Here is a 22,582-nt window from a genome sequence, read left to right as displayed (position 1 = left end):
TAAATATACCAGAAATATCATATAAGACTAACTTTTCCTCGGGGGAGATTGAACTGGAATAAGATATAGTTGAATATTATTATATACTGGTGATGAATATTATATGATACGTAAGAGTGGTATCTTATGAAAAGTTGTTGGAGAGATTTAAACCAGATAATGAAAATTCTTGTAAATAAAGCTATATATATATATATATATATATATATATATATATATATATATATATATATATATATAAATAATAACAACTTACATTATATTTATTAATTAGAAAAAAGAACATATGGGAGCCTCAAAATGTTCAATATCAACTAAGTCATAAAAATATGTAATCATTAATAAATAAAGTAAAATATATAAAAGAAGCAATAAATTGTGAAATAATGTATTCAATTATTATAACTTCACCATCAATATGAAATGTTATTTCCTCATTATTTTCGAGTTCATTTTTTATTCTGGTTATGATTAGTTTTGTTTCTACATGTTGTTGATGTACGTATATATAATGTCAGAGGGTGGCGCTGTTGCCTTCACGTACCACTCGGTCCTCCCTCTATGAAGACTCTTGAACGACTCACCTGCTTTCCTCTACTGCTGTTGCACAGCAGCGGCGGTTTCCCGGGCAACCGAGGAGCGACAACAAACCGGAGATGGGACCACGTTTACAACTCGCCAAATAAGGACAAGGACGACAGTTAAACACAAAGTCAATATCACACGGTTTGTTTTTGGTAAAATGTAGATCATTGTCTCATGTTTATTTCGTACCTAACACGTTTAGGAGCTCGAATTAGAAAGTGTCACCACAACTCAGCTGTGAGACGCTGGGATGACGGTGAAACTCCATTAACTTTAACGTTAAGTACATTAGCGATAGTAATTCTCAGTATCGTTACACTTCACCATGAGCGAGGTATGTGTCCGGGTGGCGGTCCGTATCCGCCCCCTGCTTCCCAAAGAAGTCCTCCACAACCACCAGGTGTGTGTGCGGGTGGTGCCGGGCTCCGCACAGGTGATGCTCGGCTCAGACCGACTCTTCTCATTCGACCACACGTTTGTACCGACAGCCAGCCAGGATGAGGTGTACGAGTCCTGCGTTCAGCCCCTGGTGGAGTCCCTGGTCGACGGCTACAACGCCACCATCTTCTGTTATGGACAAACAGGGTCAGGAAAGACGTACACACTCGGAGGGGGCCACCTGGGTAAGTTGTACAGAGCACAGGTGGTCATTTTCATCCCTAAAATGAGTTTAGAGAGATCCAGAGGCTTTGCTTAGGGAACAGAGATGGACTGAGTAGTTAGACTGTTTGGGGAAAATGACAGAGGGGAGCTGCTGACTTGGAACTTGGAAAATATTTTCCTGGGGGTTCAGGAGCTTGTTTATTGTGGGGTGGAAATGTATTATAAAAGCCAGTCTGATGAGAAAATAGTTTTTCAGGTCTTGTGTTAAAACCAAAGTGGGCATCTGAAGGCCAAAGCAAGCTTTCCTGAGCAGTAATTTGCAGTTGCCCCGTTGTGATCCCTTACAGATGTACTAGGGAACAGAACACAAAAGGTCACTTCTCATGTTTCACTCTCTGGTCTTTACAACATGTACTTGTGTTAATTCCTTTCAAAACCTCTCTCAGATGAAGAGGGAGGAATTATTGACCGTGTGGCCCAGGATGTGTTCTTGATGCTGGGGGAGAAGAGGAAGAACAGTGATGGTGTGGAAGCCACAGTGCGGGTCTCGTATATGGAGCTGTACAGGGAGGAACTACGAGACCTGCTGGAGCTGCACACCATTCACAAAGAGCTTCACATCAGAGAGGATGAGAGGGGAAACACAGGTAATTAAAAAGTATTTTGACTGGCAAGCAAATGTGACAAAATGTGATTATTATGTTTCACATAGATGGCATAAGAGGGAATGAGCTCATAGGATTTCCTAAAAAAGGACATGAGACATAATTTCAGATATCACGGAAAGTCAAGTTTGGAATTGGTCAGTTTGTACATTGGATTAGTGCCCACTAGGGAAAATAATAGTCCATCTCAAGGGTTTACCCCAGAGAAGTTTTTAAGCCCGGTGGCAAGTATCTTTTTTGTCGAGGTCCTGGCTCGGACCAGTCACAGACTGATGGCAGCATTAATGTAGAGCCCAATAGTTTCTATGATAATAACAGAATCATGGACAGAATTGCATAATTGAGAATTTAAAAAAGATAAACAAAGATTCCTTAAGGCCCTACATTAAGTCAGTGCTAAAAGCTAACTCGAGTTTTGAAAATATGCTATGGCTAAGTTTACAACCGAGCCGCCCAAGTGTAACTGAAGCTTAATAACAATAACATCTTAAAAATAAATTTAAAAATAATTCTCAGATACTTCCGCCTGGTGGGCCACCAGGCTTGCAATACACTGGGGGAAACCCTGCAACTCAGTGTAAAAGCGTTTTGTTAAAAAAAAAAAAATCATTGTTTGTGTTTTCAGTGGTGGTGGGAGCCAAAGAGATGGTTGTCAGCTCAGCAGAGGAGCTACTAAGTGTTCTAGAGACGGGCAATGCCCTGCGCCACACTGGAACCACAGGGATGAACGAGCACTCCAGTCGCTCTCACGCCATTTTCACCCTTCAGCTTATCCAGTGTTGCCACAACAACAACTCCTCCTTAAAATCTGTCCGCTCTTCCAAACTCTGTCTGGTTGACCTAGCAGGCTCGGAGCGTGCTGGAAAAACTGGAAATACTGGGACACGACTCAAAGAGTCTGTTCATATCAACACAGGCCTGCTCGCACTGGGCAACGTCATCCGTGCCCTCTCTGACCCTGCTCGAAATCGCCGTGGTAACAACTGCAACAGTGCACACATACCGTACCGTGATGCCAAGATCACCCGTCTTCTCCGTGATTCATTGGGAGGCACCGCCCATACGCTGATGGTGGCGTGTGTAAGCCCCTCTCACCACAGTGTAGCTGAGACTCTGAGCGTCCTGCAGTTTGCATCAAAGGCTCGTCACATTCGTAACCGTCTTGGAGCTATATCTACTCATACAGAGGTTAAATCATGTCCTACAACCTGGGACCCTGGTGAAGCTCGACTGGGCGAGCTTGAGTATGAAGCACAGACCCTGAGAGAGCTACTGAAAGAGAAGGAGAGAGAGATGGAAAAGGTGAGGACAGGTGGAAGAGCTGGAGAGGGGGATGACTTCAAACAGCCCAGTCAGATGAGGATGTCTGATCCAGATAAGAAGGTGAAACAAGAGGAGCCATCACAGTGCTGCCTCCTGGCACAGGAAGCTGCCGCCCTGCTTGCAGATATCTCTGGCCCCACTCCAAGTCATTCTTTCAGGCAGCGGCTGCAGGATTGGCAGGAGAGACTGACGGCTGTCAATCACTCACATCAAGCTTATGAGAAGGATTGTTCAGAGGGGAGTGGAGATCAACCCCACGATTTCACCATATTAAAGCTTAGAGAAGAACTCAACAGATGCAAGGTAATGCGAGGCAAGGCACCGTGCATGCTGGCACACTTGAATGGAATCAAACCATCTTAATGTTATTAGTTCCGCCTGTTTTTCCATTTGATTACGTCTTATTAAATCAAAGTGTCCACTGTGATGTCCTTGATCGCCTAAGCGGAGATCATGCTATCAAAAGCCTTAGTTACATAGACAATAAAGCTAATTAGACTTTTAGAAAATAAAAAGAGGGCTTCTGAACTTATCATAAGAAATCGACAAGTCATGGTAAAGAAAAAGCACAGAAAACTCTCTCTGTCTGTGTCTCTCAGGAAGCTCTTGCCATAGAGGAACAACTGTTGCAGCAGAAAGATGCAGAGCTGAGACAGGTCCAAAAAGAAGTAGAGAAACTTCTTCAAGAGAATAAAACCCACCTTCAGGACTTGGAGGAAGAAAAGGAACGTACTTGTATACAGGTGAGGAGAAGAGGAGTCCTGAGTGAAGCTCTAGTCTATAATACAGTAGAAAAGGACAATGACGCCTTCAGTATTTTATGTTATCTGCAAATAAAAGTTCTGTGTGCACATTTGTGTGTGAATGTTTTCAGACTGAACAACTTGTGGACCAGCAGATCATCATCAATCGTCTTCGCAGCGACCTTGTGACATTTAGGGGTGCAACCTCAGCGGCAACCGTGGAAACAGGAGCGTCTGGGGACTCAGGCAAGAGACCACACAGTGTCCCTCTGATCAGACAAAGCTGTGGACACGGACCTCCCAGGAGGGTCGGTAGCTGCACTGTTTTGGTGTGTGTGTGTGTGTGTGTGTGTGTGTGTGTGTGTGTGTGTGCGCGCGCGCGCGTGCGTGCGTGCGTGTCCGGTGTGTGTGTAATTTTAAGTTTGTGTGTTATACCGGTTGCACTTGACCTTTGATTGTAGTAAGCACTAAACGATGTTGCTACATACATTTATATGTTTATGGCTGTGCATGTAATTGTTTAAATGCATGTGTGTTTTTAGATTCACTCTAGTCCCCCGGCCTATTCCCTGGAGAGGGTGATGGCAGCCTTTAAAATGAGGGGTCATCTCCTGCTGGCTGAGATTGAGCAGAAGGAAAAGGTGTACTGTCCATTCATAAAACAACAGACAGAGAGCAAAGACGGGGATCAAGAGAACGAGGAGGAGGATGATATCTTTGTGGGCAGAATGGGATTTAGGTGAGAGCCTGTATAATACAAGCCTACTTGTTCTTTCTTTGTCAGGCCACCAGTGATTCACTACAACAAATACAATTTTCAGCGAGTAGGTGTGGTTTATTCCTCCCGCTTTGTAGAGCAGTGACCTCCATGCTCCAGCGTGGGAAGAGAGGCACAGTAGTAGGCTTTTTTTGTCACTCCAGTGACACACTACAATTCTGGTGTCAAGGATGACTGCATTTTGTGCGGTCAGCCACCTGCCTGTTCAGACGAGGTCAACAAAGCACTTGTCACTTTAGTTAGTGCACCTCTCACAAATCACACAAACATCTTATGCGTTTGACTTTTACCTTTTTTATACATATTTCAACTAGGAGAAACATTTAAATGAAAGCAGAAATACTGTTTTAATTGTGGTAATTTTGATAATAATAATAATAATAATAATAATAATAATAATTAAGGTTCAATCTCCAGCTTCCAGCTTTAGTCCTGCATTTAAGTGCAATGCATTACACATGGTATATACAATGTAGTTAATTAAGTAAAATGTGTGCAGCGAGCACCAATCTGTTTAAATACCGTTTCTATGTAACCATGCCAATCTGTGGCCTTGTGCGGATCAAACTAGTCAAAAACTTGGTCTAAAGGTCCGGACACACCAAGCCGATAATCGGTCGTTGGACAGTCTGGCGAGGTCAGTGACTCAAGTCTGTTCGGTGTGTTCCGTGCCGTCGTCCATCCAAGGGGCCGTCGTCCTTCATTTTGGCCGATATGACATGTATAATCGGCGGGGTGGGCACTGCCACTGCCGGCAGTCAGACTCAAATGACCCATCTGATTGGTAGAGTGCTAACCCGGAAACAGGGAGCGGAATGAGCGTGACTAGAGTCTCTCAAAATCTGACAAAAATCTTTTAAACTGACCTTTGTTGATCTGAAATGAAGACAGATTCAGCAACTGCATGGCCTATTTCTCGCTTAAAATGTTTTCAGAAACACGTTTCGGTGAACTATTTTAGTACAATATGAGATCATATTCTGAACAAGCCGCCATGACAGTCTGTCTTTGAATTTCCGGAGAAACCAGACCCACGTGACGCATTCGTCAAATCAGCTGCCGGTTTTCATTTTTGGGCGACAATACAGATTAGCGCCGCATGCTGCTATGGAGACGTATTACGTCTCATCGCTTTGGTGTGTTCCGAGGCACTTTTTTGACTAATTTGGGGAGACTGATTAGCCCAACTGCCTTTTCTGCCGACTTTTGGCCGTCGGCTCTGTGTGTCTGGGCCTTTAGAGTTCCTCACAGCCTCCCTATTTATGCAATGCAAATTCTTGGGCATAAAGGAGATGTGACATCCCTGGGGGGTGCAATGTGAAGATGTAGCAGGGAACACACTGCTTTTAAAGAAGATGAAAGGAGCTAACGTGTTTGTCCATTAATAAGGCCAGGCTCTAACATACATTGTTAATCTATAACAGTTTTCCCCTTCTAATACAACTGTTTCCAAGTGTAATGCTGGTGTGCTGTGCGCCACAGAAATACAAAAAGTGCTTGACCTAAATTTCACACAGTAATAATATTTTTTTCTGACAATCTGTTTTTCCTCACAGCAGTGAGTTAATCTGAAATGATCTGCGTAATCTAATATTGTGACATTACTCCAGGCGTTCTTTAAACCGAACATGGACCAGCCGGCAGAAGAAATTAACTCTGAAAGAGAAGAACTCTGGACTAGACCAAACATCTAATGGAGATCCAGTAGTACAGCAGCCTCAGCGAGTCACAGGTATAAATTACATGTATTTTACTTTATTTTACAGTCTTTTGTTTCTTTGTCCTTTCGTATCTTCTGTGACATTCCAAGGAGTTATTTTATATCAAAGAAGTTTTTTCCTTTTCATATAGTCAGTTGCTATTTTTTCTCAGGGACTAAGGAAACCCACGGCAAGCATATGAGGAAGCCGAGACTAAGAGCCTGTGTTACTCAGAGAAGGATCCAAGAACTGTCAGTCAACATGAGCATGAAAGAGGAGCTCATCAAAAAGCTTGACAAAACTGGTGTGTTTATATAAATACATACTGTGTATTCCTGTTGTGAGCTGGTTCTGATGTACTCCAGAATCTGAAACGCAAGTGTCAATCTGGGCACTGTTAGGAGTCTAGGCCACTGTGCAATGAAGTACCACTATTATTGGTTTGGTGCAGTTTCACTTTTCACAAATACTTCATCTCGGATTGAGTTACTTAGACTACTATGCAACCTCACTACCCATCAACTAGGTTCTCAGGATTAATTAAGGATTAAGGATTCATGGAAGGCAGTAGCACACCTGGGATGAGTGAGATTAAATGCCTTTTACCGGTATGGAATGCCAATAACCACAAAATTGCAAGTAGCAGTATTCTCATAACACAAGCAATCATGCAAATCAGTAATATCATCATCAATATGTGTTAAAATACAAGGTCTCTCTCAGCCTAAGGTTAGGTCAGTAACTGACAAAGAGCACAGAAGACAGAAGACAGCATATCTCTAAAGTGATGTCCTCAGAGACAATTGGTGAACCATCAGTAGGACCAAAAGTATGAAAAATATCAATGATTTTCAGGTTTGGAAATAATGCTGTTGCAGCTAGAGGCCCTCTGAACCAAGGTCTATGCAAAGGAGCAAAAAGAGAAAAAATACAGATTTTAAGTCTCTTCAAAACCTGTTTGGATTAGAATCCTGTACTGTTTACCATGGGCAGGCTAATTCTGATTCACCTTGGATCAACTGGGCCTTTGTACACAAGTGAATCATAACATAATAGTTTCAAAACCTTTGACAATACATTTGTATGTGTTCTCTCTAATTTCAACCAATATTTGCATCTCTAAATATGTGTATTTGTCTGACAGACAAAGAGACCCAAGCAGTGGAAAGACATGGCAGGCACAGTGGTGATGGCAAAACAGTTGATGTGTTGGCAAGACTTTCCATGCAGAGCCAGCAGGTCCGTGCAGAGGTGTACCGCAGCCTGCAGCACATGAGACTGCAGAGAGCACAGCTTCAGAGCAGCCTCAGACAGCAGAGAGAGACCAACAACAACAAAGAGGTTGGTTGGCAGTGAAATAGGGAAAGAGATGAACATATTTAGCTTTAGTTCACACTTGTGTAAACCTATATGACAGCACTGTTGATCCAAGATTAAACTTTTTTTTTTGTGGTTGATGAAGAAAAATGAACAATTTCACAAGAAGAAAAAGTTTAACAGTTGTACGTATGATCATTACCCACGGCCAGTTAAGCTAGTACACTTTGTGGAGAAGCAATACTGTATCCACACTGTCTAAAAATATATTAAAAAATAACTTTTTTGATGGCTCTATGTGTTTTGTCAGGGATCTTTAACACCTACCTTTTTGTTTGAAGTTAATTAAAGTTGGTTCAACTTGGGTTTAAATATAAAGCGGGTCTCATTTTAAGACCAGTTTGACTAAACTATTACTAACCCTGATCTAGGTCCGAGTTGAGTTGAGTTAGTTTCGTTGGGAAATGCAAAACTGACTCAGCATGGGTAAATAATGAACGCCTCCTTTGAGTAAACATGATCCGTTTTGGTTTATAGGAGCAGAGGGCAGGAGATTTGACTGTGTGCAAAATCAAGGAAAAGGTAAACATTGTTATTAAATACAGAAGCAGTAAAAGTTTGTTTTGCTTTTTCTCCTTTCAAAATAGCCATTTTAAAGGCTTTTCTTTTGTATTTTGTCTTTTCAAGTTACTGTCTGTGTCATTGTCTTCTTATTCTAATTTTGCTGTCATCTCCTTCCTCCTCTACCCTTTCCCCCTCTCCCACTCCTTTTTTCCCTCCTCATACTCCTCGCTCCTCCTTGTCGTCACCGTAGCTGCATGACTGTATTTGGCTGGAGGAGGCGGAGGAGGAGGTGTTTCAGAAGAGAGCAGAGCTGCAGGAGCTGGAGGAGGAGCTGCGGAGGAGAGAGGAGGTGCTCCTGCGCCGAGAGGCCTGTCTGCAACAGAAGAACAAACTGGAGATCAAGATGCTACGCTCCAGCCAGGTCAGCCTGTATACGTGGTGGTGCTTCTGTGTGATATTATGTTGAGTTTTTACTAGATTTAGCAAATATTGTTACAAGTCTGTTTAGCAATGACACTTATGGATTAGGTCAATGCGTATTATTGAATCAATGACTTTTCAGGCTCTGAGTCAGGACCTGCTGCGTGTGTCGGTGCGGTTGGAGACTCTGGAGGAGCAGCTGCAGAGCAGCAGCAGTGTGAGGCAGACCGGAGGAGTCACCATGGAGGAACTGGAGAAAGAGAGAGACATGCTTAAAAAGAGGAGAGACACTCTGGACAGCCAGCTGAAGGACAACAGAGTGCTCACTGTGGAGGTCAGAAAAACCAGAACATTGAATGTGTGTATAAAATACATGATGTATGTACTGTATTGCACAGGACATTATGTCATGTTGTTTATTGTTCATCGTTTGCATCTTTTTTTTATTTTGTGCACTTTGATGTGTGTGTGTCTTGATGTAGGAGGAGCATTCCCTGCTTCAGCTGGAGGAAGCTATTGAAGCTCTGGACGCAGCCCTGGAGTTTAAAAACCACTCAATCCATGACAAACAGAGGAAGTTGCTAATCACAGACTACTCTTCGCATCAGTCGCAAAGCACTGAACCCGCCCAACTCTGTGATGTCATCAGGAAGCTGAAGAGGCTCTCACCACCTGAGGCGTCGGAGCTGCTCATCAAATATTTCAACAAGGTAAAATAAAAGGCCTGCTCACATATGGATACATGCAACATTCAACTCTGCATACAAAGTCTACATGATCTCCATTCAAGTTTCTTTACCAGTGAATGTTGTCTGTCTTCACTTCCTTTACTCTGAATTCCCTTTCCTTTCCTATTTTTTCACATTTGCAAGTAAATTCCATGTGTGCATTGAAACTGAACGCTGACTTCTTCTCTTTCTGTTTAAGCTGGTTTCTCCTTTTCTCTTCCTCCGTTATTTACCCTCGCTTGTGTCTCTCTCCAGGTGATGAGCTTCTGTGAGTCAGAAATGCAGCTGCACTATTTCTGTAATGCTAATTAAATTATACATCCTCCTTCCCTCTGCTTCCCTAATGTGCTTTTTATCTTACCAGCTGATACATCTTAATGCCATCATGGACTGTTTTAACTTCTCTCCAGAATGTGTGTTTGCACCATGATGAACTCCCTCCCAACTGTTTTGCTCTGTCCTTGATTTTTCTTTGCCGGTATGAGAGTAAACAAAGGTACAGCGAATATCTTTGTTATAATATGTGTAATGATAAGCGTTTCTCTGCACTCTTCTCTGGCTCCCTCCCACCTTTATCAACCTCTGGTAAAAGGTTGTTTGTCTTCGAGAGATGGAGCGCCATTTGCGTTTGCGTTGTGAGGAGCTGGAGCTTCATGCTGGAGAGCAAGAGGTGGTGCTGAGGGAGATGGAGGTGGCCATGCAGCGCTTGGCCCTGGATGCAGACCGCAGGCTGACCCAGCAGCACCAAGATCACCAGAACAACATCCAGCTCCTGCTGCAGAAACTTAAAGGTGAGGAAAGCAGGACAGCCTGGACGAAGCCATTTAAACGTGAAACCTTTTGTCCTATCCCTCTCCATAATATTTGCACACAAATTGAATATATTTGTCTCCTCGTGTGCTTGTGTGTGTGCTTGTGTGTGTGTGTGTGTGTGTGTGTTTAGAGGGTGGCTCAGGAGAGGCACAGCAGGCTATCGAACACAGACTGGAGCATCTGGAGAAAGAGCTTTTTTTCTACAAAAGCTCCAGCCGGCAGCTTAAAAAGAAACTCAAAGAGCTTGTCAGTGACTCTCTACACCCCCTCAATCAGCCCTCACAAACACAGGAGCACAGAAAAAAACACAATGTGCAGATACACGCAAGTGCAAATGAACCCCAGATGCACACTGAAGAGGTACAGACACTTAACACAACAACATACAAAAAGATGCAAGATGAGCAAACAGACAAAAAGACATTGAAGAGACATGCACACCAAACCCCCTGTCCCTCCTCATCTTCTGACCTCCAAGCATGCAAATTGACAATGCCCGAATACAACCAGACACACACACAGTCCCATGGGAGGAGTGAAAGTGGGGCCGGTCACTCCGGGGAAAGTTTAGAGATGACACCAGTCCGTTTGTGTCGCAGAGAGCTAAGACAGATCTCTCCAGCTGACTTGCAGGTCTGTAGTTCTGCCACAAGAAGGCGAGGGTCTGTTGTGGATACCAGCACAGAGTCAATACTAGAGGACTCCATAGAAGTGCCCAGAAACACTGACAGATGATGTTATCATGGTACATATGAGTCACTTGGCAGCAGCAGTGTGTACATCAGATTCCAGTTGGGTGCTAGTAAACAAAGGAAAATGTGTGTTGTGAATAACCAATGACAAAAACTCATTGAATATGAATGAAACATCCCCTCATCTTAAGTATCTTGTATTTGTTGGAAATTTTAAGGACTTTGCAGGGCTTTGAAGTCAGTGAGAAGCACCCAGAAACCCATTAAATTACTTCATATAATCAAAATACTGGTGTATATTTATAAATGAATTATGCATGTCCATATTCACAATATACTAAAGAATGAGAAGAATGTGTGTTAGGTTGAACAAGTTTTGTTCTCAGTTTTTCTTTATAAATTGTCCTTTGTTAAACATGCCCATACTGCTGTCGATGTCATGCCACAAAATAGTGAAACCACGTAAAATGAGAACTGCAGAGTTTATGACCGGAGGACGAGAAAGTGACTGAAATGTGGTGAACCAGTTCAGTCTCTTGCCATTGCACTGTCCTCCGTCCTATTTATCCGTCTTCCTTGGTGGTCACAGATTTCCCAGATCCAGGCCATGCTGAATGTTGTGGAGTTTTGCCATTCAATAAGAGAAGAAAGGCCAGTGTTGTCATGACAACAGAATGGCCTTGATAAATGTCACATATAGATATCGAGACATTTCCATTAACATGGCAGTGTTTTTAAACTTGAAAATAGAGTGAAACTTCCCATTTTGTGATTACAGATTTTTGTCTCAGCTCTTGCCACACCCAAATACAACGCTGCACATTCCATTTTTCTATTGCATCTTAAGTTTCAAGCTCTTCTCCTAGATAAAGCATAAAACAAGTTTTTAAAACGTATATACATTGTGTGACAATGGGGTATCTCATGCAAAAAGCAGCAAATTTTTAATAGTATTTCTGCTGTCATAACAGTAGCTCACCTTATGGTTCTCACTAACTGCATCCACTAAATTGATTCCCCCCTTTTTTAGCAACACTTAGTTTAAAAGATACAATAAGTTAAAGAAAACATGTTCATCAACCTGTTGTAAAATGTAATCAAATAGTGCCTGCCTTGTAAAGAAAGGTGCTTTGTCCTACACCTTTAGTTATCAGCATTGTCTAGCACTTAAAATGGCCACTGGATACACTATGTTTTTAATAATAAAAAAGTAATATAGAGCTAATATAGTGCTTTTTATGCATTTTATTTTTTGATACAAATTTGTTTTCTTACCGTGTGCACTATGTACTATTAGTTAGATGTTGATTGCTGTGTAAATATTTTTTATATGGATGACTCTTATTACAGTCCAATGCATTAAACTTACTTAATATATCTTACTATTTTGCTTTTGTTGTGTGGGCTCATTCGAGACTTGGCTCATTCCTTACCACGGGACAGATTAACCCATGGAGCCAAAACTGTGCATCCCTGTCTATATTACATGCAGTAAATTAGGTGAACAATAAGACACATTGCTTAAAGCTGTTGTACTTTTATTTCCATAAAAAGCAACACGTTTCCGTTTCTTTGTTAATAACAGGTACTTTACAGCGAAAGGGCGATCGGTTTTATCCTTTTTGGCACCACGGGCTGCCGTACTCAAGCAATTGCTGATAGCAAACCAACAGTAACCGACAGCACCTTCCCGAACAGGTGAAAGTATTCTTTAGAAACTTTTCTTGTTAGTATTGTCTCTTCAAAACAAGTCAGCACGTATATTAAATACTAAAGATTAACGTGAGGTCATTAATGTGTGTTTGACTATCATGCATCGCTACTTTTGCACTTGTTTAGAAGCTAACGAAACTGGCTACAGTTAGCTAGGTTAACTTACTGCTATGTAACGTTAATGCTAGCACCCAGACTGCTAGCATCGGTGCGGTTCAAATCACATTACATTTATCATCACGACTGTTAGGATTAAACCGTGCAAGCTGTTGATTTAAACAAAGCGGCTGGCAGATATATAGTATTTTTTTTTATCGAAAATAGGTTGCGACTAAACGTTAACAAGTTATCCTAACTATATTTTCTTGTCTCCTTTTGTCATCAGTTAACGTTAGTTTTCCTTTTCGAAATGGCATCGTCTGCAATGATCACCGTCCCCACCACCGCCTCCCGCTTCGCCTTGCTCCAGATAGACTCGGATTCGGACTCCGACGCCTCCGATGCGGGAAAGACCACCACCAAAACCGGACCGAAGCCCCGACAAGGGAAGGCAGGCGCAGCCGGGGGGAAAGCAGCTCCGTGCAACGACAAGAAGAAAGACAAGAAAAAGAAGAAGAAGGAACAGCAGCAGACTGAGGCAAATGAGGTGATTGGCAGGAGTATCTCACGACCCTCTGCTCCATACATATGTGTTATAAGTAGGTTGTTAGGGTGCATACATGGCTTCCGTTTTGTGACAGACATGATGACTTGTAATTGTGCTCCTCTGTTGTTTCACTTCTACCGAAACTACAGAGGATGGAGCCAGGTGCACCGCAGCAGACACCCGAATGTGTTCTTTGTTTTGTTTTGCTCTTAGTTATTTAGAGCAAATGTTGGCAATTAAATTAAGCATGCAAGGAACCAACGTTTTACTGCTTGATAAGACGCATCACCAACTGCTTATTTAGGCTAGCTAAAGCAACACCAGAATTCCCTATTATATGTAATCTATGATATTAAACAGAGAAAATAAAGCTACTATTTGCATTTGTAAAAATGTCAAGATATGTATAGCTACATATTTTGTCAGAGATGATCAAATGGACCATGGGCAAGGCAATTGTATTTATGTCACATGTTATAACAAGTAAAGTCAATGTGCTTTACATAAAAATTTAGAGCTGATAGTCAATAAGTCGATTAGTCGGTCAACAGAAAAGAAACCTGCAACTATTGTGATAGCCGACTAATCTTGAAAGTCATTTTTTTTTAAGCAGAAATGTCAATGTATTCTCTGGTTTCAGCTTCTCTAATTTGAGGATTTGCTGCCTTTCTTTGTTTTATATAATTTTAAACTAAATATCTTTTGAGCTTTTAGACTAAACAAGGCATTTGAAGAGGTCACCACACCTTGGAATCTGGGAAAATGAAAAAAAATGTTATCACAATTTTTTGACACTTAAATAATGTTAGATAAATCATCGATTAACCAACAACGAAAATAATTGTAAGTTGCAGCCCTGTTAAAACGCATATGCAAAGAACCACTAACCCACGCATAGACGAACACATTGAAAGTGCACACAGTTGTGACAGATTTTAGGTCATCAGTCAGTTTGTTCCAGAGAACCGGACCAAAGTAACAAAATTCCCCCGCAGCAGATCCTATTCTGGGTACAGTTTGCAAAGCACCACCTAATGAACAGTAAGGCTGACTGGATCAAGTTTCGTGAGCAGGAGGCTCTGAACATTTTAAGTTTGGGGGGCAGTTGCATCTGTTCAAGCACACACATGGTGATGGTCTCTTCATCTAACACTAGAGCAAGGTACTGTTCATAGTTGTAGCAATAGTGGTCTTAACAAGAGTCGGTGTTTGAATGAATCTCATATCTCTCTATCAGTTACGTAATCTGGCCTTCAAGAAGATTCCTCAGAAGTCTTGTGCCCCGCCTCCCTCTATGACCCTGTCAGGAATAGCCGGTGAACTTCTCAGTCCTGCATCAGGGGACCACCCTATACCTTCAGAGGGGTGGCAGCAGTGGAAGCAGAGGGATGAGCAGGTAAGGGACGGCAACAACAATAAATGTGTGAGCTAGTGAGCCATACTGTAGATAATGTTCTCTTTATAATTGACGTGCCCTTCAGGAAGCCCTATTGCTTCCAGCTGTTTTAGTAGAACTGTTCAGAGTTCTGGTTATGTCTGAAGCACTTTTAGAAGTGATTAACTGATTTTAGATACAAGTACTAAACGTGACCCCTTTTCTTCACCTGTTACTGGAAACTTGTTGTAGGAAGTAAGTGCTCCAAATCCTGCTTTGTTACAGGTATTAGGAAAGAGCAGATGCATGGCATGTTGTAGTATATTGTCTTTCCCTGATATAACTGCATTTCAAACTGTTCATGTCTGTCCTTACAAACTGTACAAATTATTTGTCTCAAAAGGGTGTTCTTTCTCATCCCTCTGTAGATAACCTCTGAGCTTTATGAGGCTGACTTGGAAAAAGCCTTGATTCTAAGTAAACTGGAGTATGAACAAAACAAACCGGTAAATTACACACACACACACACACACACACACACACACACACACACACACACACACACACACAAATATACCTCTCTTTGCAATATTTGATACAGGGTACAGTTGTCAGACATATCTGCAAATTTGGACTCTTGACTTGTCTGGGGAGGTTTTGACAACCCTCTCTGTATTTATGTGCACTAGGGCTCAGCAGTAATATTGTATTACATATACAGTATATGTGATTTTTGCATAATTTTTTATGAGTGTATGTATATTGATATCCAAAGAATATCCATATTAGCCCAATTTGCATTCATTTTGCTGTGAAAAAAATAGCAATACATATTGGCACCTTTATTTTGAAATTCCCTCTTTGTATTTATTCTATTTATTAAAAAGAGTTGTTTGGTTTTAATTATTTAAATGTCTGGAAGAGCTTAGTAATGAAATCATATTTTAGTTGCCTTTTGTAATTATGTAATGTAACTGATTGTGTTAAATGGGCTTATGTATCATCTCGGTCGGTAGCAGGCAACTGAATCAAATTGCATCGAAATCATATCATGGCAGACTAAGTGATATCAGCGAATAGCGTATTGTTGTCCAAAGAACCGATATATCGCATCGTGATAAAACGTGTGATTTCCCCCCCTAGTTCCTATGTTTGAAATGGCAAGGTTTCCTCGTAAAAGTCAAGTCATTGTGAATATGCTAAATCATCACTCTCGTAAACTCATTATCTGAAATTCAGCTGAATTCAATTTTATAAGAAAAGACACTACAGCACAAAGTCTCGCTTACTGCTGTTTTTTCACTTTTACTCAAGTTGTTTTGCCTCTGACACACTGGTCAGAGATTTTTAAAGGTACAAGAAAATACACTGCATTGTTTTATCTTATGTCCACTTCATGCTTGCACATTGAACAGTTAGGCAGGTGCCACAAAATAATTCAAAATAGATGTTGGATATGTGATACCAAAAAACTTTTCAGCTCCTTTTGCAGCTTTCTTTGGATCTTCTGTTTCAGTGGCTGTAGAAATAAATAGAAGAGAAAATAGCAACACTAAAAACAGACCTTAATGTTCACCAAATTAAACTATGTCTGCCTTTGCACAGCACAGTTTTAAGTATAACAACGGTTTTGTTTCAGCCTGTTCTCCAGTCTATTACTTTGTTAAATTAAACAATGACTATGATGTAAAACTGCTGACTTTAATTTGAAGTTGTACACTGTTCACCCAACATAGATGTAAACACACCACACATCCCTTGAAGCTGAAAGTCAGCCCATCGACCTCATACTCACTGTTTGATTTATAATCCAGCGTGCTGGAGTAAAGCCAAAGCAATGAAGAACAATCCACGTTATATTCCTCTAAATGATTTTAGCCAGAAATGGAGGTTGAATTCAGTTTTATTTTAAAGTCATATTTAATATCTTTGTTATGAATAGTTATTAGAAGTTATGAACCTTAATTCTAAAATAAAGTCAAATTAATCTACTTTCACTCAGCTCAACAACACAAACGCATCCTCACAGAAGGCACCAGGAGGAAAAGAGGGCGGAGGGAAGAAGGACAAAAAGAAGAATCAGCAGGCAAAAGACAAAAAGACAGTTTCACTGCAGGACTTCCAGGCTGAAGGCAGTGCAGGTGAGAGAAACGTATTGATCAGTTTCAAAAGCCATCACTCTATGATCATGTGTGCTGCAGTCTGTAGCTCAACAGGCTCTCAGAATCCTTTTCTGAGCCTGACATCAGGAGGGTTTTCAAGCATGTGAACACCAAGAAAGCAGCAGGACCTGACCGTATCAGTGGGTGGGTCCTCAGACTGTGTGCTGACTGGCGCCGGTGTTCACAATTCATGTCCATGTGCTTCAAGAAGTCCCGTCATCATTCCCGTGCCCAAGAAAACGACCAGTCTGCCTGATCGACTCCTGCCAATCCGGCACTCACCTCCGTAGTCATGAAATGCTTTGAACGACTGGTCAAGGATTACATATGCTCCTCACTACCCAGCACAGTGGACCCATTATAGTTTGCTTACCGTCCCAACCGATCAACAGAAGACGCCATAGCACACATCCTCCAGACCACACCATCTCCCCTGGAAAAGAAAGGAAGCTATGTGAGATTGCTGTTTATTGACTACAGTTTAGCATTTAACACCATAGTTCCCTCCAGGCTCATCACAAAGCTGAAGGACCTGGGATGCAACACCTCACTGTGCATGTGGATCCTTGACTTCCTGACAGGAAGACCCACTGTGGTTAGGGTGGGCGGACACACCTCTTCCACCCTCATCCTTAACACCGGAGCGCCCCAGGGCTGTGTTTTTAGTCCCCTGCAGTAGTCCCTGTACACACAAGTTTGTGTAGCCACTAGGGCTGGGTATCGTTCAAAAATGTTTGATACCGATACCAATACCGTGACTTCGATACCAGTTCCTAAACAATACTTTTTTTGCTACCAATTTTGTAAAACAAAAAGAAATTCCAACATTACGGCACAATTTATTTATGTATTTTTTCAGATCCTACTACGTGAGCCCATCTCTGTGTAACGTAGAGTTTTTCCTGCGTGTCTCTACGACGTGTAATGCTAGACAGCCAATCACAAACCTTATTAGATCTTGGTAGAAGCATGTTAATTGGCTCACTGACACTGATGAGATTTACTCCTTAGCTATTGAAAGTGGGTATTGAATGACGATGCCTTTTTCAGTACTTTAAAGGCAATTCGGTCAGTGCCTAAAAAGTATTGAATTCGGTACCAGCCCTAGTAGCCACTTTCGACTCCGACACCATCATCAAGTTTGCTGACGACACAGCTGTGGTGGGCCTGATCAGTCGACAGTAAAAAGGCCTACCTGAAATAAGTAGAGGACCTGACCTGCTGGTGTCAGGACAACAACCTACTAATGAACGTCAGCAAGACTAAAGCAATGATAGTAGACTTTGGGAAGAAGCAGGCAAGGAACTACGCCCAGTTTTTCAGGAAAGAAGAGAGGTTTGTAACGACGATGATTCAACGCGCGCCGGACCTGTTCATAATGAGTGAGCCGTCACTCTGTGAGTAGAGAATCCAGTCTGCAGTGTAGTTCAGACACTTCACTGATAAACTGGAGAACTGTACAGTAACAATCGGCTTTATGGTCAAAGAAAGTTTTTGTATCATAAACATTTAGTCCATCGCTCTCCCTCCCTTCCTCTCTCTCTCTTCCCCCCTTTGTCTGTTAATGTTGTGGAAAACAACTGAAAGACCTTTTTCAGAGACGGGCCTTTTTTTAATTAATATAGGCTATTTATTTCACATCATTTTTTTGTGTTACAGCTGTATATTTTCAAACAGTCTTCGCTTTTTATTTTGATGACAGTCTGTTTTACTAAAAGTGTTTGTTACATCTCACAATTGGCTTTGACTTACAACTGAACGTTTAGCCCACTTTGTGAAAAAATACCGAGATATATATATATATATATCGTGTCACCATTCAGCCGAAAAATACCGATATATGACTTTTGGTCCATATCGCCCAGCCCTAGTCCTGATGGGGAGCATCACTGCCTGGTATGCAGACAGCACCGAACAGCACCACAAGGCTTTGCGTGGTTTGTTGAACATACAATAGGCGAATCAAGCACAAGGAGCTGATGGGATTACATTTCACTGGACTTGTACCTCGTACGATTTCATGTGTCAAATAAAAAAAATGGATTGATTGAATAATATTTATGTCTATGTACTTTGTGTCTTTGCAGAGCATTTGAGTAAGAAACAAGAGAAAGAGGTGAGCAAAGTCCCTGAGCATCTTTATTTTTCTTAACTCCAATCGTAAACAGCGGAACATTATTTATTGTATATGAATATAGAATAAATATTTAAGTTACCCGTCAATAATATGCACGTGTTGGATTGGGGTTAAATATCATGTATGATGAGGCATATCCCTTTTGAAACACTGACCTCACTCCCATCCAGGACGGCAGAGTGGCTAACGTAGCGTTGAGAATTGGGCAGGAGGAGCGTTTTTTTAATAAGCTCGAGGATGACGTCACTCGGATTGTCCAACAGGAGAAGAGACGGGAGCAGTACACCAACAGTCACGGACAAGAAGTCGCCTCAACAGAACACGAACGGGTAAGGAGACGGGCGGAAAGAGACATACGTGAACAAACTATTGGTCATCTCTCTGTGTATATTATGCCTCAAGTATCTACAGTACATGAACAAGTCTTGCGCATATTGTAATTTTATTTGCATTTACATTTTTTAATCTGGCACATCACAAAAAGAACCGATCAGCAATGCAATTTAAAATTCTACAGTCAAAGGTGACTGTACTTTTCACCTCAAAATTTTTTGGTAATATTTCTTAAAGCTTTAGTGTGTAACTTTTTTATATTAATGAACGGCAGTTACATTCAAGCCCTTGCCAAATAAGTTGCTACAAAGCTAATTAAGACTATCAGCTCCACACAACTCTCTCTGTATTTCTCAGTATGACTATGTTCAGAAGATTGTGTCGTCCGGTGTCTTTCCCACACAGAAACTTGAGTGAAGAGAATGACCTCTTCTGAAGAGTCCATGTTTTTTTTTAATCCTCCGTGTCCTCCTTGGCTACTAGCAACTGTATGAAGGGGGCGGTGGGGCTGTGCGCCATCACGGAAGACTTGTATCATGTGGGCACGCCAACAGTTTTGCTGTCATTACTTAGAATTCCTCATGGGGGCAGCAGAAACTACGCATTATAGCTTTACATTTATTTCTTTAACTTAACCCATCATCATGGCGTAAAGGTTCACATCTGGACATTTGGGAGAAGGTGAATAGTTTTATTGTACAGAGAATTTTTGGTCTTTCTACTACATTTTGTTGAATTATTCCTAAAAATACACGGCCCACTTCTTTCCCTTGCCATTTCACACCTGACGTTTACATCTGTTAAGTCTGCCCATACAGCAGTGTCTCTACATTTTCCAGTGATTTAATAAACACATTGTATATATCGTATATATATTGTATATATTGCAAATATCATCAGCGGGGAAAAGTATGCATTTGTCTTGACTTGCTCTTTTCTACCTGTCCTTCCTGTTAGGACCCCCGAGCAGAGCAGCTGAAATACGATCTGGAGAAGAAGGACCAGGAAATCGATAAGCTAAAGAAGAACATCTCACAGTGGGAGGTCAGCAGTCAAAAGCAGTTTCCCCATCATTTTATAATTTCACCCTGATCTGCCAAAAAAATGCTAAGATATATATATATATATATTTTATATTGAGCGGATTTTGTCAGTCAAAAATGCTTACTTCTCAACTCTCCAGGGGAAATACAGAGATGTAAAAACAAGAAATTCCCAGCTGCTTAAGATGCTCCAGCAGGGAGAGAGTGAGTTGAACCAAGATTACACTAAATAGCCCTCTTTCCTTTTCCTTCTGTCCTTTTCTTTCCCAGTGAAGATTCAATACAATCTGTCTGATGTTTTATGATGTTTGTCTCCTTCAGTGAAAGATAAAGCGGAACTCCTTCTACAGGTAGAAGAGCTACTACACATAAAAGAAGAACTGTCATTACAGGTGCGTTATGGTCGGTAAAGATTATGAAAGAGGGACACGTTTGCATGAGATATTTGTACATTTAGGTGCATTTGATTTACGTATTTTTTTATTTATTTAGGTAGCGTCACTACACGCTGCCCTGGAACAAGAAAGGTCAAAAGTCAAAGGTCTGCAGTCAGAACAACCAAAACATCAGGTGAGAGTTCAATTAATCACTCACTTTTTTACTTCTGATTAGTGTGTCGTAATGTCACCGTAACAAGGAAGAAGTGGACTCAGATTCAAGTGGTGAGTTTTAAGCCCAGTTCAGACCAAAGATTTGCAACAAGACGAGTTGAAACTTGCAACTACTTGCAATGTGCCGGTTCTGAAACCTGCCAGTTTACACCTATGCAAGGAGACGGTGTATCGTCTCCATAGCAACGACTCTCTGTACCTCCATTCCAACGTGACATCATGACTTCACGTAAACACACACGCCACTTTCTAAAGCCAAGTGGCGTGTTATCTGTACCCCTTTTGAGCTATCCTTGTGTATGTCTACGCCGTATACAGCGGACGGGTTGGGTTTAGGAAAAGAAGAACGGGACGGTTGGGTTTAGGAAAACAATAACGTCATTTCTACCAGCTGACAGTTTGTCAGTGACTTGACCAGCTGACTTTGTTATGAGCTGATTGGCTGTTGAAACAAGTGACGTGCCTTACATTGTGAAACCAGGCACTGGCGACTTGACAAGCAGAGTCACAGGCGACACCATCAGCCTGCTTGAGTCGAGCTGAGACGAACCAGTTCACACTATTGCAACTTTTCCCTGCAACATTCTGAAACCGTTTCGTCTTGTCACAAATCTTTGGTCTGAACTGTGCTTTAGAGAGACAAAATGCTGTTGTACATCTTACTCTGTGAGATGCCACATGATCCATTGTGAGGGTGTGATTGCCTAGCTGATGTTCATGTGTGTACATCCGTGGGTGTGTGTGTGTGTGTGTGTGTGTGTGTGTGTGTGTGCGTGCATGCATGCATGCATGCATGCTCCTTCTTTCCCTTTCTGTAGAAGAGACAAAAAACAGCCAGTAAGTCAGGTGAAGTGAGAGAAGTTGCAGTGTAAGTAAATCCCAGCACAGAAATACAGTAATAAAAGTGTAATTCAGTTTATTACTATACCCAGCTAAGGTCAGAGTATAAGTAAGCGGAGTGTCAGTTCAGAGACTTCTAACATTTTTTTTTTTTTTTCACTATGTAATTTTATTGACCTATAACTTGAATTAGGTCAATAAATGCGTTGTCATACTAACAATAAATAATGATGTACTTTCTGGGCTTTTCTGGTTGGCAGGGAAACAAGAAAGGGCGGAAGGGCTCGGAGATGGATCTATGAATGTCCCAAATGATAAAGACCTTAAAAGCAAAAGCAAATAAACTAATGAACAAATTACGAAAAACACAACTGATCATAATCAGGGTTCTCCTTCCTTATTTTTTTTTTTCTTTAGCTTGGACTCCATGTCAGCATATAATGCATGCCTCCTTAATTACACAAACACAGACACCACAGACACACACACACAGAGAATACACTCCAGAGGCAGCAGGATGTATTACACAGCTGAACAAGGATTACAGAATCTTTTAAAAAAAGGTTAAGTTTAAACTTTGTGTTGAAATGGTGGCTTGGCACAATGTGCTGCCCTCTGAAGGCACAAGCATTCATAGTAGGCCTACTGTTGAATACTCTGTCTGTTCTTTGTTTGGGTTTTAATGCCAAAATGACAGAACTTGACATGTATGTTTTTGTTTCTTTTCTTTCTCACAGTTAAGTAAATAAAAACGTTTTCAGTTTCCCTTTTTTGTATATTGTCATAAATGT

General features: G+C 41.4%; 2 protein-coding genes across 3 annotated transcripts; both read left to right on the top strand.

The window, feature by feature from the left end:
* Nucleotides 1-608: 608 nt before the first annotated feature.
* Nucleotides 609-11,218, top strand: LOC116056655 (kinesin-like protein KIF27). The gene is made up of 15 exons (XM_031308889.2): nt 609-1,208; nt 1,635-1,835; nt 2,479-3,479; nt 3,776-3,919; nt 4,051-4,227; nt 4,462-4,658; nt 6,308-6,429; nt 6,570-6,701; nt 7,542-7,738; nt 8,252-8,296; nt 8,529-8,699; nt 8,841-9,032; nt 9,181-9,408; nt 10,019-10,217; nt 10,370-11,218. Exons 1-15 carry the CDS (start codon nt 911-913, stop codon nt 10,972-10,974), a joined length of 3,909 nt encoding a protein of 1,302 aa, XP_031164749.1. The 5' UTR covers nt 609-910; the 3' UTR covers nt 10,975-11,218.
* A 1,151-nt stretch (nt 11,219-12,369) lies between these two features.
* gkap1 (G kinase anchoring protein 1) lies at nt 12,370-22,556 on the top strand. 2 transcript variants are annotated; one of them, XM_031308903.2, is made up of 13 exons: nt 12,370-12,629; nt 13,030-13,290; nt 14,528-14,686; nt 15,094-15,171; nt 16,668-16,806; nt 18,915-18,943; nt 19,135-19,293; nt 20,255-20,341; nt 20,481-20,544; nt 20,662-20,732; nt 20,833-20,910; nt 21,770-21,819; nt 22,052-22,556. In XM_031308903.2, exons 2-13 carry the CDS (start codon nt 13,054-13,056, stop codon nt 22,104-22,106), a joined length of 1,206 nt encoding a protein of 401 aa, XP_031164763.1. In that variant the 5' UTR covers nt 12,370-12,629; nt 13,030-13,053; the 3' UTR covers nt 22,107-22,556. The 2 variants fall into 2 exon arrangements, with proteins under 2 accessions (XP_031164763.1, XP_031164764.1); XM_031308904.2 differs by lacking the exon at nt 21,770-21,819.
* The last annotated feature ends 26 nt before the right edge of the window (nt 22,557-22,582 follow it).

The sequence above is a fragment of the Sander lucioperca genome, chromosome 2, assembly GCF_008315115.2.
Source record: "Sander lucioperca isolate FBNREF2018 chromosome 2, SLUC_FBN_1.2, whole genome shotgun sequence".
NCBI classification, from domain to species: domain Eukaryota; kingdom Metazoa; phylum Chordata; class Actinopteri; order Perciformes; family Percidae; genus Sander; species Sander lucioperca.
This window is presented reverse-complemented; position numbering and strand designations above follow the sequence as displayed.